This window comes from Pelophylax lessonae (genome assembly GCF_965119305.1).
Source record: "Pelophylax lessonae genome assembly, chromosome: 4".
NCBI lineage: Eukaryota > Metazoa > Chordata > Amphibia > Anura > Ranidae > Pelophylax > Pelophylax lessonae.
Genome location: NC_138771.1, coordinates 91,191,441 through 91,209,181, shown reverse-complemented (window position 1 = coordinate 91,209,181; position 17,741 = coordinate 91,191,441). Strand labels below are relative to the sequence as shown.

Here is a 17,741-nt window from a genome sequence, read left to right as displayed (position 1 = left end):
GCCTCATTCACTTGAATGAGTCATGTTTGGCAGGTGCTACACCTACCAACTATGACAGGGGGTATAACTCTTGCTGCAGCTGCGACATGTGTTCACACCTGGCCACTGCAGCTAAAGGGGTTGCGGTTGGGGCAGGGCTGGTAAAAACATGTCTTAACTATGGGGTTTTACCACCCCCCAAAACTACAAATGTAAATTAACCCTTACTGTTCTGAGCCCCCTGTAAAGCTGCTTTCACAATGATGTGCTATGATTTACCTGCACTGTGGGTGCAGCTCAGTGCATCTGCGACCTTCCTGGGTTAGCTGCACTTTGCCATAGACTTCTATTATATCCTGTAGGTGTGGTGCACTTTCTGAAAGCACACCAAAACTCCAGCATTCAGAAAGTGCACCAAACCCACAGCATATACTAAAAGTCTATGACTAAACGCAGCAAACCTGCAGGAACGCCTCACTTTCAACTGCAGTGTGGGTAAACCACAGTTCATCAGTGTAAAAGCAGCCTTATATTATTATGCCCAGTGTATTGCTTCACACTGACCTGAAGATCTCTTCTTTCCTGCTGCTGGCACCACTCTGGAGACCGCTAGCCGGGATAAGAGGTGGGGTGCAGTTGTTATCACTCCGCATGGGACAGGAGCCAGCACTACAGAGGAGGCATCGGCCTATGTGGTTATTGCTCTCTATTACAGCTCCAACTTTACAAGTAGTCCCTCTACATTGCACTCTGTCTGATGCTCTGTGATGGGGGGTCAGGAAGCCCAGACCGCGATCTACCAGTCACCTGTCCGCGATCTACTGATTGCTGACCCCTGGTCTACAGCATAAGAAAGATGTGAGTCTGTGACCAGGACAGCATGGCGGATGCGAGGTGCCAAATGGTGTCAACTTCCATTTACACTTCAAGAAATGAGTGATTACTATGGAAAAGAGAAAACATTTAGGAAACATTTTTTGGATTTCAAAACAAATCTTCTTTTATGTATTGCAGTGTCGTATGTATGATCTTCGGGCAGATAGAGAAGTAGCCATCTATTCTAAGGAAAGCATCATATTTGGAGCATCAAGTGTCGATTTCTCCTTGAGTGGTAAGAATGTCATCTCAATGTTTGAATACATAGGGGTATAAAAAATTGGCAGAGCTAATTATCCTGTAAAACTCCATTTACATCTGTTCTGTACAAATGGGGACACAATTGAATGGAATCAGGCCATCTCTACCTTTCCAGTTATGAAGATAATGTTTTTTTTATTTTTTTTTATCTTATACCTACAGTTCTAAACATTTCTGCAACATATAATATCCAGTTAGGGGGCATTAGGCCTCATGCACACTGGACGTTTTTACAGCGGCTGTTTTTGGCATCAGATGATTTTTTTCCTGCAACCAATAAACTTCCCAGCATGTTATCCTATGTGTTCATGTTATCCTATGTGTCCATGTTATCCTATGTGTCCATGTTATTCTATGTGTCCATGTTATTCTATGTGTCCATGTTATTCTATGTGTCCATGTTATCCTATGTGTCCATGTTATTCTATGTGTCCATGTTATCCTATGTGTCCATTTTATTCTATGTGTCCATGTTATCCTATGTGTCCATTTTATTCTATGTGTCCATGTTATCCTATGTGTCCATGTTATCCTATGTGTCCATTTTATTCTATGTGTCCATGTTATCCTATGTGTCCATGTTATCCTATGTGTCCATGTTATTTTATGTGTCCATGTTATTCTATGTGTCCATGTTATCCTATGTGTCCATGTTATCCTATGTGTCCATTTTATTCTATGTGTCCATGTTATCCTATGTGTCCATGTTATCCTATGTGTCCATGTTATTCTATGTGTCCATGTTATTTTATGTGTCCATTTTATTCTATGTGTCCATGTTATCCTATGTGTCCATGTTATTCGATGTGTCCATGTTATTCTATGTGTCCATGTTATCCTATGTGACAATGTTATCCTATGTGTCCATGTTATTCGATGTGTCCATGTTATCCTATGTGTCCATGTTATTCTATGTGTCCATGTTATCCTATGTGTCCATGTTATCCTATGTGTCCATGTTATTCTATGTGTCCATGTTATCCTATGTGTCCATGTTATCCTATGTGTCCATGCACACATAGGCTGTTATCCCCAGAACTAGTGGGTTTTAAGAGTAAAAATGCTCTAACTCTGATAAAACCTTAAAAATGCTGAAATACGCAGCCATTTGGCGTTTATCTGCGTTTTTGAGCCATAAGCATTTGTGGAAATTGTGGGAGTATAGTTTTGCTAAAATAAAGCAAAAAACATGGAAAAACGCTGAAAAAAGCTGAAAAACTCCTTCTACAGCTACAGCTTTCTACGTACGTTTTGATAACGTCCAGTGTGCATGAGCAATTACAACATAGGGGCAGTTAGGGTAGTTAAGGATTTACACTTGGGCTAAGTTCATACTCGTTGGTCTCTATATCTATATATTTTTAGGCATTTTTCATGCATTATTATGGTTCTAAAGATACAATTCTTATTACGTTTAGCTTAGCTTAGCATTTTAAAGCGTTTTTTTTTTTAACTCTAGCGTTTTTTAGCTTTTTTTTTAGCAATGCTATACTCCCACAAAAGCTTATGGCTCAAAAAATCTGATAAACGCTGAATACACGCATATTTCAGCGCTTTTCAGCTTTTATCACAGTTAAAGTGTTTTTACAGTTGAAAAACTCCTCTCAAAAGCCACTAGTTCTGTGTTTTTTTACAGTCAGAAAACACCACTGCCAAAAACAGCAGATAACAGCCTATGTGTGCATGGACACATAGGGTAACATGCTGGGGAGTTTACTGGCTGCAGAAAAAAACATCTGAAGCCAAAAAACAGCCGCTGTAAAAACGTCCCGTGTGCATGAGGACGTTTTTAGAGCTGCTGTTTTTGGCTTCAGATGTTTTTTCCTGATTGTTCACTAGTTTGCACACTAACCCCCCCCCCCCAGTACAAATCCTCTCTCCCATTTCCAGAACAAATCCTCCCATGCAAATCCCCCTCCCATCAGAAATCTTCTTCCCCCTCCCTCCGCACAAGTCCTTCTCCACCCTCCCCAAATCCTTAGTCCCCGTGCAATTCCCCCTTCTTCCCTATCCTAGCACTTATTCCCACGCCCCTCAATTCCCCCTCACAGCACAAATCCCCCCCCCTCCTGTTCCCCTCTCAAAATAAATCCTCTTCCACCCCCTTAATCCTCCGTCCCAGCACAACCGCCATTCCAGTACAAATCCTCAATCAGGCACATGGCTCTGTAGACTAAGCTGTTGTTTGCTGCTGTTTTCCAGTCTTCCCCCCATCCTGCGCTCCCGGTCTCCTGCAAGTGGGCGGCTAGTGTGCCCCTGCTGAGTGGGTCACTGGAGCCCAGCACTGGAATTTTTTCCGGCACTGCGCTCATTCCGGGACTCAGACCTGATTCGCTGGGACTCCGGGCCATACATCAATTTCCAGAACAGTCCCAGTGAATCAGGGACAGGTGGGCGATATGCACACGAGTGCTCCCAGAGCAAGCGGCTTGCTATGGAGATACTGGGAAGGTCGGAGGAGCCAGGAGCACCGGTGGAGGACCCAAGAAGTGGAGGATTGGGGCTGCTCTGTGCAAAAACACAGCACAGAGCAGGTAAGTATAACATGTTTGTTATTTTCAAAAATTATAATTTTTACCCTTAGAATCGCTTTAATGCATTTTCATATTGAAGTCTATGAGGCCAAAAATTCACAAAAAAAGCACCTGAACCTGCATAGGTGTGAATGAGCCCCTTAGACTCCATTCACACAAGTACCACTTCAAAGTAGCGTGACTTTGAGTGCAACATTGGATGGGTGAGACTTGGATGCAAATTTGGCAATGACCAATGATAATGGACAACTGTTGCACAACTGTTGCGTGTATAACATTCAGGTGCGACTTTTATGCGATTTCTGAGCGTTTACATTGCATGAAAGTCAGACAAAAGTAGTGCAGGAACCTTTTTAAAGTTGCTGCAACTTTAAGTTGTACACATTTTAATGGTTGTCATTATAAAACAGGGGGTGCGACCTGTCATATGACTTTAGTGTCCAAAGTCACATGATAAGTCGCACAAGTGTGAATGGAGCCTTAGTCAATGGGATTCCTCTTGTTGTGCATTGTTGCCCAAAGTCTGAAGTGTAAAAAATCACATAGGTGTGATCAGGGAATAAGCACCTCTTCACACTTATCTGTTTAAAAGCAGCAAAACTCTTGCACTTTGCTGCATAAAAATGCATGTCAATTGAAAATCCTAATATTTCCTATTTGGCTGGTTCACACCTATGCACTGCAGTTTAGTGACTCTACTAAGAGCTCCCGCTCCAAACAAAAGAGGTAAACAAATATGATCATTGCAAATAATGAAATGCATGATGGTTTTGTTTGTTACATGGAACAAAATATGTGTAGCACCCTCTAGTGTGCTAGAAGTTAGAGCAGGCCAAAATATATTCAAGCTTACACTTAAGCCAGTGAGTCTTAATTGGGTCAGGGTTTATTAGGGGTCAGGGCTGGATGAGTCATCTTGACAGCTCTCTCTGGCACTTCCCCCTGGTCTAGAAGGTTGGAGAATTTTCTAGAGTTAGTGGGTGAAGGCTAGGTGGAGCTGTCTTGAATATTTATGGAGCCTCAGCCAATCCTCATAGGCAGGTTGGCAGGGGGCTGAGACCACTCCATAAATAGACATGAGCCATGCCAGCGGGGCAATTAGGTGGAAGATGTAGATGCAGTGTTACGAAGGCTGTCAGTGGCCCTGAGGGGTACCCCCTAGTCTGGAGGGGGGTGTCCTGCCTTGAGCTGGGGTTCTTCTACAACACAAAGTAGGAGGCTTTCCTGAAGGCATGGGAGCAGGAGAGGACAGAGTGAGTAGCAACACTGTTGGAGTCTAACAAGGGGGCAGACTGCCAGTCTCCTTGAAGAAAGCAGTGTGGTTAAATCTTCTATCCTTCCCTGAGGTATCTCCTGAGAGTCAGCTGGGTGGACTGTAGAAGAGTCAGTCAGGTGGACTGGAGTGGAGAAGTTAGCCTGGAGGGCTAGTGAAAGGGGCAGCTGCAGCCAGGTGGGTTGGCAGTGTCTGAAGAGGTGGTTCTAGAATCGGTGGCCACTAAGGAGAAGTAACAAGCTGTTACACTACATTTTGCTACACTACAAGGGACTGCGAGTTCCTGCCTGTAGGGGGCTATAGCTTCAAATCTGACTGGGAGCCTGTCAGATTAGTCTACAGTGATTCAGCTGGAGCAAGCAAGTGTGTGTAGGAGGCAAGTGAAGGAGACTGTATATAGGAAGATGTCCCTGAAGTTTTTGCTGAAAGTTTGCTAAAGTCAAAGGGGCATCACATGATCTCCCATCCCTATCCAAGTTGTTACCCTCAATAAATAACAGAAACAATGTCACAAACTGTTCTCTGACTCTGGAGTGAAAATTTGGTGTGCCTGGCTCTGCAGCAGTGGGACATCCAAGTTCATCTGGGGCTCCTGTGGAGTGTTTTACATAAGGTTTATGGGACATAGCAGATTTTGCTGGAAGCTGACAACGGCAGTGAACCCGATTCTGTGAAGTCAGCTGTGCTGCTACGTGATATTCGGAAGTTCTCCCTTGGCTTTGTGCTGTGAGCTCATTGCTCAGAAAACTATCTTTAGCAATCGCATGCAGTCAGCATTCTGTTCCAGTCATGAAATCATCTGTCAACAGTTTCATCAAACAGAGAACAGGCAGCTGAGGATGCAATGATTTGTATAGAGAACGCGGCTAAACTCCATCACAATGATGTTAACACTGAATCTGAATGCAGGTGATGTGTGCCAGTACTGCGTCATCACCCAATGCAGAATGTCTGAGCCAGTGCACCTTTTTCCTATTTGATTGCAATCAAGGAATTTTAAATTCCATAACCATGTATCATGCAGTCCAAGGTCAATAAACCTGTGCTTTGCCCAAGCAGGACTAAAGATTGGGTGCACATGGGGATCTATTTATAAATAATCCACTGTGCAAATAAATCAAGCATTTGCACATCCTCCATAAATGATCGCCGTAGTTTGCCTTAACTACTTGCCTACTGTGCACTTAAACCCCCTTCCCATCTAGACCAATTTTTAGCTTTCAGCGCTCTCACACTTTGACTGACAATTGCGCGGTCATGCTACACTGTACCCATATGAAATTTTTATCATTTTTTTCACACAAATAGAGCTTTCTTTTGGTGGTATGTAATCACCTCTGGGTTTTTTATTTTTTACAAAAAAAAAGAAAAAAGAGAAAATTTTGAAAAAAAAAAAAGTTTTTCTTATTTTGTGAGTAAATTTTGCGAGTAAATTTTGAAAATAAATTTTTCTCCTTCACTGATGTGCGCTGATGAGGCGGCACTGATGGGCACTAATATGCCGCACTGATGAGCACTGATAGGCGGCACTGATAGGTGGCACTGATGAGCACTGATAGGCGGCACTGATGAGCACTGATAGGCGGCACTGCTGGGCACTGAGAGGTGGCACTGCTGGGCACTGAGAGGCGGCACTGACGGGCGGCACTGATGGGCACTGATAGGCGGCACTGATGGGCACTGGCGGATGGCACTGATGAGCACTGATGGGCGGCACTGATGAGCACTGATGGGCAGCACCATCAGTGCCCACACTCAGTGCCCATAGTGCTGCCAGTCAGTGCTCATCAGTGCCTAGATGAGCAGGCACTGATGGGCACTGACTGACAGCACTATGGGCACTGATTGTGGGCATTGATGGGGGGCACTGATGGCGGGCACTGTGGGAACTGTGTGTGTTTTTTTTACCTCTAGTAATCAGGGTACTGGTGATCGGTGCCCTGATTACATTGCTGTGTGTCCCTGGCGCTGTGCAGCTCTCCCTCCTTCCTCACACTGCAGGCTCCGTGTGAGGAAGGCGCGCTGGCGATGAGAGATGATCTCATATGTTTACATATGAGATCATCTCTCATTGGACGGTCCGATCACGTGGTGAATGGCCGCTGTGATTGGCCATTCACCACGATCTGTGATTGGCTGTGTCCAAAGGACACGGCCGACACAGATTTTCCCCGATGCGCGCTCGCGGGAGCGCGCGGGGAGACTGTTTCTGGGAGGCCGTATAAATATAAAAATTCAAGTCCGCGCTGCAGCCGTATATAGGCTGTAGCGCGGATGGGAAGTAGTTAAACGGTTATTTCCAATGATCATTAGCTCCATCTAGCGGCCATAGTGTGGTATTTTCCCGAATTACCTCAATCAGGAAAAAATTACGTTATGGTCATTAGACAGAGCAGACAATCATAGGAAATAACCGTTTAAGGCAAATTACGGCGATCATTATTGGAGGCTGTGCAAATACTTGAGTCATAGGAAATAGATATTATGCTTATTACAGTGATTATTTGTGACAATTTTTTTCATAACTGGACCCCTTATAGCGTATTTCCACTTTTGCAGTCATATTTAAACTGGAATTTTAGTTAAAAAAGAAAATGGGTGAACAGGCGGGATTTATATTGCAGAAGAGACGTACTTTGTCTCTTTTAATGAAGCTGACTGCCCTCCTGTGACTGCGCAGGAGTGATGTCATTCCCACTCTGCCAATGAAAGCCGCTGGTGCTCAGGACTCAGCAGCCGGCCACTTGATGATGGGAGTTGCCGGCGGGGGGCTCTGGGATGCCGCATCGTATAATCCCACTTTAAGAAAACCACACCATACTATATGTTTGTTATGTGTTCCCATTTACACTGCATAAAAAAAATTTTAAAAATATTTCTTATCCTTTAGATGTTTCTCAGGAAATAAAAGTCATGGCAGACTGCAAGCATTTCTGAACAATGTCAGTCAGTCAGTTCAAATAAATAGGCTTAGGACAGATGGAGCTTCCTCTCATTACCATGAAACTGAGCAAGAACAGAGTCAAACCCAAAAAGCAAACATTTATTATTTTCAGGCTTTCTTTCCTTTATTTTCTCCTGGTGATCCTGCCAGTAAATCTGTTATTTTTCAACAGAATAAGCTATCCTGCAGATGTAGCAGTTAGAGGGTTGAGACAAACCATTCACCACTAACAGGGGTGCATACAATGGCCAGCTCTTATTCATTTATGTAAAACCTTTATCCCAAAAGAAAAAACGTTGCTATAACTACTTAAAACGTGAGAGCTGGAGTTTTGGCTCCAGTTTGTTAGTGCAACTAAATCTGCTAGTACATGTAATGCTCCCCTTTCCACAGATTAACAATGCTGCTGTCCAAAGGTGTCTATGTTGCTCCTTCATCCAGAGGGGGGGCGCTCTAATCAGGGCCAGTGCTTCCTATAGGGAAGGTAGGCACCAGCCTAGAGCGCAAATCAGTGGGGGGCGGTGCCCTCCCTCCCCCCGCATTACTCCAATCCTTGCACTCTATACAGCTCATTCCTGAACCTTGCACTCTGTACAACGCATTCCAGAACCTTGCACCCTGTACAACGCATTCCAGAACCTTGCACTCTGTACAACGCATTTCTGAACCTTGCATCCTGTACAACGCACTCCTGAACCTTGCACTCTGTACAACTCATTCCAGAACCTTGCACTCTGTACAACTCATTCCTGAACCTTGCACTCTGCACAACGCATTCTAGAACCTTGCACTCTGTACAATGCATTCCTGAACCTTGCACTCTGTACAACGCATTCCTGAACCTTGCACTCTGTACAACGCATTTCTGAACCTTGCACTCTGTACAACGCATTCCTGAACCTTGCACTCTGTACAACGCATTCCTGAACCTTGTACTCTGTACAACTCATTCCTGAACCTTGCACTCTGTACAACTCATTCCAGAACCTTGCACCCTGTACAATGCATTCTTGAACCTTGCACTCTGTACAACGCATTCCTGAACCTTGCACTCTGTACAACGCATTCCTGAACCTTGCACCCTCTACAATGCATTCCTGAAACTTGCACTCTGTACGAAACCCCTCACTATACACCCTATGGTAGTTTTTTTATTTTTGAGCAGTCATTATAAAGGTGGGGTATAGATGGGCAGTGCAAAGAGGGTGGAGTCAGGGGGCTGAGCAAGGGGTGGCAAAATGAGGTTTCGCCTAGGTTTTCAAAAATCCTTGCACGAGCCCTGACTCTAATCAGTGCTTGGATAAGGTCACCCAGCGCCCAGGGCAAAGATGCCAAACTGCGCCCCCATTTCCTTAGGGTTAGATTTAGCAGTGATGTCGCTGTCACTACTTCTGTCAGCCTTTTAACAGAAGCAACTGGCACAGGCGCCCCCATCCCTGCAATAAACCATTGTGTCCAGAACAGCTTCCCTCCTGCCCACCCCTTGTCCCAGCCCTGACTCTTTTACAGGAGGTGTGCCAGATTACCAGGAGAAGAAATCCTAATGAGGCCTCATCTAAGGACTAGTAAACTGCAATTTATTTAATTCTTGGTTTAGGGTTTATTGTCAAACTCACTCTGAAATAGAAACTGATGTGGGTGGATTAGAGAGACCTAAAGCAGGTCAGGTGTTTGTAGCCAGGTCCCTGGTAGGTTAGGTAGGGTGCATCCCTCCTCTGTAGGTGATTTTTCATTGTGTGTAGTCTGATCTCACTGCTATACTGATTTTAATCCTAAATTGTCAGCATGGAAAATATGAATGTATAATATTTTACTTTTAGCCATGTATGCGATTATTGCTAAATTCTTCATATTTTATTTCTAAGGTCGCCTACTTTTTGCTGGATACAACGACTACACAATCAATGTTTGGGATGTTCTGAAAGGCAGTAGGGTGTCCATCTTGTTTGGTCATGAGAACAGAGTCAGCACTCTCCGTGTGTCTCCTGATGGGACTGCATTCTGCTCAGGGTCATGGGATCACACTCTAAGGGTGAGTTGTATGTCCTGTAAGTAAGTCTTATAAAGATCTAAACCTGACAATATGATATAGTTTTCAGCTTGTTCCTGATGAACCGATGAAATGTGCTCAGTGGTAGCCCTGTCAGCCGCCTCCTGCCAGACATCCCTTGATTGAAAATCCAAGGAGCCAGGCAGAAAACCGATTTAGCAATGAATGGCCCATTGGATACTGTTTAGGAGCCATCCAATCCTGCCAACATCCCTATAAGTACATAGATGCAAAAAATTGGATCCCCAATGGAATTTTCTAGGCAGAATGGAAGGTAATACACAAGTATGGTAAAGTAAAAAAATACAAAAAACTTTAACATACAGCGATAAAAAATGACCAAAAGGTTACATTTGCGACACTGTCAATTTAAAGCAATGAACATGATAATATACAATATTAATGCAGAACACCTCTGCTATGATAAATATCAGTCTGAATGTAACCTACTTGTTGTTATGACACTGACTATGTAAATACTCACAATATCGCTATTACATTATATATTTTTGTACCCACCTCTTCCTCTAAAGAAGGAATAAACTTAGTTCAGAAACGCGTTGGGATATCCTGTAAACACCTCAAAGAATCCGGCCATATACCACATAAAGACGGGTCTGATGCTCCAGCACTAAGAGTAGCAGGGTGTTCTGCATTAATATTGTATAATATCATGTTAGTTGTTTTTAATTGACTGTGTTGCCAACGTGACCTTTTGGTCATTTTTTAGTGCTGTATCGTAAGTAAAGTTTTTTTGTATTTTTTTAATTTACCACACTTGTGTAATAACTTCCACTTTGTCTAAAAAGTCCCATTGGGGTTCCAATTTCCTGCAGGCAGAAAACTGATAGCCAAACAGCGTCTCTGTCCAATCAGATGCAGGTACTGCTTAGGTGTTTTAATGACTGGTGAGGCTAGCTGTCACTACAGCTGAGATTAGTACTGTGTGTGTAGTGTGGATTAAAGAATGTGTTAGACTTCAGGCTGAATATAAAAAAATCTATACAGTACTGTGAAAAAGTATTTGCCCCCCTTCCTGATTTTTATTTTTTTTTGCATACTTGTCACACTTAAATAATTCAGATCATCAAACACATTTTAATATTACACAAAGATGACCCGACCCGAGTAAATGAAAAATACAGTTTTTAAATGATTTCATTTATTAAGCAAAAAAAGCTGTCCAAATCTGCCTTTCTATAAGTGAAAAAGTAATTTTCCCCTAAACCTAATATCTGGTTTTGCGATCCTTGGCGGTAATAACTGCAATCAAGTATTTGTGAAAACTGGCAATGAGTCTTTTTACATCACTGTGGAGGAATTTTGGCCCACTCTTCTTTCCAGAATTATTTTAATTTAATGAGATTGTCATTTAAAAACTGAATTTTGGATTTACTGTATACATTCAAGTATAAGCCCACTTTTTCAGCATGTTTTTTCATGCTGAAAAAGCCCCCCTTGGCTTATACTCGAGTCACGGTCTCCCTTACCTTTTCCCCGGGCAGTGCGCATGTGCCAACGCCGCTCGGGAAAGCCCGTACACGCTCAGCTATTCCCAGGCAGACGGCACATGCGCAGTGACGTGTTGGCGCCGGGCGGCGCCATTTTTAAATGTAAGGCGGAAAGGTAAGTGAGACTCCTCCGCAGCTCCTGCATCTCCTCAGGAGATGCAGTGCTGTGGGCATGGTAAAGGAGATTGTCCTGTACCATGCCCGTAGCACTGCATCTCCTGTACCATGCCTATACCATCTATGACATGCCTGTACTATGCCTGTACCATCTGTACCATGCCTGAACCATCTCCTGTGCCATGTCTGAACCATCTCCTGTGCCATGCCTGAACCATCTCCTGTGCCATGCCTGTACCATCTCCTGTGCCTTGCCTGTACCATGCTCACAGCCCTGCATCTCCTGTACCATGTCCGCAGCCCCTGCACCATGCCTGCAGCCCCTGTTTTGGGTCTCGTGGTGGTCCAGTTGGGTCATGTAGTGGCTGCATTTCCCACCCTAGGCTTATACTCGAGTCAATAAGTTTTCCAATTTTTTGTGGTAAAATTAGGTGCCTCGGCTTATATTCAGGTCGGCTTATACTCGAGTATATACGGTACTTGGGTTATCTTTGTGTAATATTAAAATTTGTTTGATGGTCTGAGTCAAGTGTGACAAATATGCAAAAAAAAAAAATCAGGAAGGGGCAAATACTTTCTCAGAACACTGTATGTGTATGGCCAGCTTAACTCTAGCTGGTGCTAGGCATCAGGTCATATTCTTGAGTTGATTAACATTGTTAAAGACACCCACCCCTCAAATGAACTATGGATGTATACTTAAAATCTAAAGTTTGGCTGTCTAACAGGGATAATGTAGCACACTTTATTGTGGCTAAGCATGTTTTAATTTTAGCAAGTAATTCCTGATTAGAGGAAGCAGAACACTTCCATCCATGTGGCAGTGCCTAGGCTAGGCACCTTCTTTTCCTTTATCCCAGCCTTTCTCAACCTCTTATCCTAGGGCAGTGAGTGCCCAAACTTTATCACCAAACAAACTTATTTTTTTCAAAGTGCCAACACTGCAATTAAACTGCAGACACCCAGCCACCCAGGTGATGATCGCACGCTCCAAGAAGGATTGTAGTCATTTCAGCGCTCACCCGTCTCCGGCGTCCAGTGTTGTTGTGCCTGGCAGCAGCTTCTCCTTTTGTTAGCGCCTTTGACCACCCTCCTTACTCTTGATGGTGTCCTCACAGCACCGTCCTCTTGCTCCGCTCTGGCTGGTTCAACTCCAGGGGCTGTTGTGGCTTGGACTCTCTCTCCCTCCTGAACCACCTCAACCTTCTCTCACTCTTATTTCCACATTACTCTCACTCTTGCTCTCTCTTCTCTCTTAGCCCTTTTTTTCCCAGGCTCCAGGCTGTCCCTCCCCTTATTTTCTCAGGGCATGCTGGGGCTGTAGTTTTTCTTTAATTGATTAAAAAGGAGCCATAGTCTTCCGGGACTACTTGTCCCATGGTGCTCTTGTCCTGGCTCTCATTGCTCCCTGGCTTCAGCCAATGGGAATGCAGGAGGAATCAGAGTGGTCAGCGATGCCTGCAAGCGCCGCTCTGTCCCTGTCCCACATTGCTTGACAGAAGGAGGGCAAATGGGGAAATTACACTGACAGCAGGCGCTCGCCTCTCCCCTTGTCACAGTGTGGGCAGTGGTGGCGGCTCTCCTGTGCCCACAGGGCTCTGCATACCATAGGTTTGCTATCACAGGGGAACCCGTTAAATAATTCTCAGGTCCAAAGAAACCCCCAATTGATCCAGTCCATTTGGGATCAGTGGGAAAAATAGCCCTTAAATTGGTGGTCAATGGGAAGAATTCTAATAAGTCATGTGGTTGGATTCAGATAACCTCATATAGGTACCATCCTTCTAGAGCAGGGGTCTCCAAACTATGGCCCTCCAGTTGTTCAGGAACTACAATTCCCATCATGCTTAGTCATGTCTGTAGATGTCAGAGTTTTACAATGCATCATGGGACATGTGGTTCCGCAACAGCTGGAGGGCCGTAGGTTGAAGACCCCTGCTCTATAGAGTACATGAAAACAAATTGTTCTCCCCAGCCCTCCCACCACACACACAAACTGCACGCTTGTCATTTGTGGACAGAAGCAACCAATATATCACATATTGTAACATCTTTCTATATTGTCCAGTAATATATTGTATAATGCTCCACATATATTGGTTTTAAAGATTTTCATATTTTTATTGAGTCTTGTAATAAAGATTTATACCCGTGTTTTAGCAGTCTACATTATTTATTGATTAAACACATTAAGAGTCCCTTTCCTCTTCTCCTCGGTATGTGTGTTGGGGGGGGGGGGAGAGAACAATTTGTTTTCAATGGTAAAATACCCTACTTACAGCGGTGGTCAGAATGCCACCCCCAAAACAGCTAAAAATATTACTGGTGTCATTCCCCTGGTTCTTTCAAGTGACATTGGCCCCAGAAATATTCAGACACCATCAAAAAGAAGATCAATAACTTAGAGTTCAAGTGTAGCACTCTTGTCCTAAACAGGGCTGCTAATGAATTTATCTGTGCTAGGTGGTAGCTAGCCTGGCTAATTTGTAGTCTCTGTGATCTTTGGATTTTCTTCCTAAGCCTGGTTTAGCTGTGGTTTCTCCCTTCTGTCAATAGGTGGCACTATTACCTTTGGCATTAGTGTGATGAATTAAACTGAGTCTAGACCAGGGGTCTCCAAACTATGGCCTTCCAGTTGTTCAGGAACTACAATTCCCATCACGCCTAGTCATGTCTGTAATGGCAGAGATTTACAATGCCTCATGGGATGTGTAGTTTTGCTACATCTGGAGGGCTGGAGTTTGGAGATCCCTGGTCTAGGTTATGAATATTTATACTTCTCTCAGCCAATCATAGTGGTCGCTGAGCATGCTGGGAGAAGGTATTTATTTGGAGGAAGTCAGATGATCTGTGTCTTTTCCACCCAGACTACAGTCTGGGTAGGTGTGTAAGGAACAGCTGCTGCTGGGTAGGCCTGAATCCTGAGGCCTAGCCATGTGCTCAGGGTTCTGTAAGGCAGAGCCTGCTCACTACCTGGAGGCATGAAGGAAAGGATGGAGACCTGAGATGAAGTACAAGAGGTTACTCTGCCATTAACCAGGGAACCATGGAGAGCCTGGGAAAGCATCAAGATGAAATCATCCAGAGTTCCTGCACCTTCTGTGAGTTGAATACTGTTGCTATAGGATACAGCTTATGCTACAAAGTACAGACTGTTGGTTCTAGCTTAAAGGCTCTTTTCTGTACCGCTGTCTACCTATTCTACATTTTTGTCTAAGGAGTCTGCTGAGCTGCAAGTCTGCTGCTGTTTTTTGACTAAGGGTGTCCTGTGTCCTACCGCTCTCCCACATTTCTCCTGTTATGAGAAATAAACTTCTTTTTGTTCAAACATAAAAGTGACTGGCGCCCATCTTTCTACCTTGTACACCACCCACCCTGCCTAGTAACCTGCACCCTGTGGAGGAATGTCGGACCTCCCTGTCTCTGGGAGTCACCACCAGGTCTCTGGAGGTTTGGGGGGCGCTACACAAGGAACACCTGGCAGTCTCCGGAGGAACCTAGGGTTCCACAGAACCCTGGTTGAAAACAGCTGCTCTGGTCACACGGGAGCCTTTCCCAAAAGGAAAGCGGGCCTACTGGTGCTTGGTTGCCCCCAGGACTGATACACAATGCTACCATGCCGGGGCAGGCCTGAACTGAGCACAGCAAACAGGTACTTTCGGTTGGCAGTGGTTCAACAGCAGGTACAGGGCAGACAAGGTTCAGATTAGTCTGGGTCAAATCCGTAGTCAAAAGGCAGGCAGAGTTCCAAGCGTATTTGATATTGGATCCGAGGTTGTCAACAAGGGAATCCAAACTAGCAGGCACAGGAACAGGGCAGACAAACAGGGAGCTTGAACCATGTGTTAAACATTATATCACAAGCAGGTTTGGCTGGCTTAAATCAGGTTTAGTCTCCACCTAGAGACTGGCTACATCAATCAACTTGCAGGTAGACAGACAGATAGGGAGAATGTATCACAGCCAAAACCAGGATGCAGCTGTGATGGAGCAAGATCACTACACACTCCTGATATGGTGTCAGCAGGAGCAATAGTGTCCCGTTGTTGGTGTCAGTGGGATGAATTTAGCCCCAGTGTTGGTATTAATAGGACAAATTTTGCTCCGGTGTGTGTGCCAATGGAAGGAATGGTGCCTCATTGTTGGTGTTAGTAGAAGGAATGGTGCCTCATTCTTGGTGCCAGTGGGAGGAATGGTGCCTCATTCTTGGTGTCAGTGGGAAGAATGGTGCCTCATTGTTGGTGTCAGTGGGAATAATAGTAAGCCATTATTGGTGACAGTGGAAGGAATGGTGCCTCATTGTTGGTGTCAGTGGGAATAATAGTAAGCCATTATTGGTGACAGTGGAAGGAATGGTGCCTCATTGTTGGTGTCAGTGGTAGGAATAGTGACCCATTGTTGGTGTCAGTGGTAGGAATAGTGACCCATTGTTGGTGTCAGTGGTAGGAATGGTGCCTTATTTTTGAGGTCAGTGGGAAAAATAGTGCTTCATATCAGTGTTAGGAATAGTCCAGCAAAGGCTGGATAAAAGCCTGCAGGCCACAGTATGTACACCACTGCTTTAAACTCTAGTTTAGTTTAGTCTGATGTTCGAAATAAGAAATCCAGTGTCATGGTCTGGTATTGTAATTTTTATGTAACAAAAACTACAATATAAATAATGATTTCACCTAATGTATTTCTTATTTCTACAGATCTGGGCATAATGCACAATTGTGAAGAAATATCTGCTGTCCCACAGCTTGGCAATTATATCACAAGTTTTACCTTGTGTTATACGATAAGAGTTGAAATATAACATTAGGTGCTGGTTGTTTCAGAACTATGTAGAAAACAGGATGGATGCCACAAAAATAGAGCTAAATGAAGAAATCCTTATTTATTTATTGGTGGCCAGACCTGGAGAGTCCACCCAACACTCATCACTTTCTATAAGAGTTGGCTTCTCTGTCAGGAGGGTCAGTGTACATAAGTGCTGGTTGCATTTCCATTAGGGTTGGTCTGGTAAGGCTTTACACTTTTTTTTAAGTTCATACATGCAATGATGTCCATTCTGCTCTACAAAATGATTATTAAAGACATCATCAAAGTATCTGCTCTCAATATTGATGGCAATCGTCCCTTGTTTACAAGCGCAAAAAAGGGAATAGCTAAAGCTTTACTAGACCAGTGAACCTGTACTAGCTATAGGACTAACTAACTGTTATTAATTGACTTAAGAGTACAATACACTATAACCAAAACTAAAAATTAAACCTTGAGATGCATACTGAGAACAGTGCCTACCTGTTCAGTTTTCAGGTAATTCTGTGGTGCAACAATTCATCTGGAGATCTGGGAACCCCTGTTTATAATGCAGAATACTATTTCCCAAACATACCCATTGCAGGCTCCTTACCATCTCTCTTGGTGTATAAAATGTCAGTACTTAGATGTTTCTTAAGACTAGGTTCACACTAATGTAGCTCGGGAATGTGTGCATAATCCTGTGCATTCCCGACCCAAACGGAGATGCCCAAAACAATGAAGATAGTACCGCCCAAATGTCCCCAAACCTGTGTCAGTCAGATCAGCATGTAAATAGACTGGTGCAAGACAGACATGATCAGCTTGTCAGGCTCTAGTGGTCAAAATGGTGGCTGTCTGAACACAGACACTGACTCTCTGTTGCATAAATGTGAATGAGATGGGAAAAAGATGGCTTTAGCTCTTGTTTTCCACCTGTAGAGAACTCCTCAGACACGTTTCGCCCTACACTGGGCTTAATCTTAGAGGCTCTAGGAATAAGGCCTGAAAATGGCAAAACACATCTCAGGAGTTCTCTACAGGTGGAGAACAGGAGCTTAAGCCATCTTTTACCCATCTAATTTATATTTATGTAACAGGGAGTCGGTGTCTGTGTGCAGACAGCCATTAATTTGTTGAAGTCCACACTGAGACGTGCTGCACTTTAGCAGACTCAGGGGGTGCCATTAATTCTTAATGGTACCCTCACACATTGGCACCCTTAGGCTTCATGTACACGGAACATTTGAAAACCTCTCCTGAACGCTCAAACTTGACAGCTAGTAACTGACATTTAAAAACGTCAGTTTTGCCGCGTTTACAAGCCGCATTTATTCGCGTTTAACGGCGTATGCGTTTAGAAGCATTGTTACATTGTAAAATGGTCAGAAATGTATCTCCATTGAAACGC

The 17,741-nt window shown here is 44.0% G+C and overlaps 1 protein-coding gene across 1 annotated transcript in view; it reads left to right on the top strand.

Annotated features, from left to right (window-relative positions):
• The window catches only part of GNB5 (G protein subunit beta 5), a 109,020-nt gene extending 91,853 nt beyond the window's left edge, over positions 1-17,167 (top strand). The window contains exons 9-11 of the mRNA XM_082256676.1: positions 994-1,090; positions 9,733-9,899; positions 16,240-17,167. Coding sequence (XP_082112802.1) covers positions 994-1,090; positions 9,733-9,899; positions 16,240-16,251 — 276 coding nt within the window. The 3' untranslated portion in view covers positions 16,252-17,167. The remainder of the gene's footprint in view (positions 1-993; positions 1,091-9,732; positions 9,900-16,239) is intronic.
• The last annotated feature ends 574 nt before the right edge of the window (positions 17,168-17,741 follow it).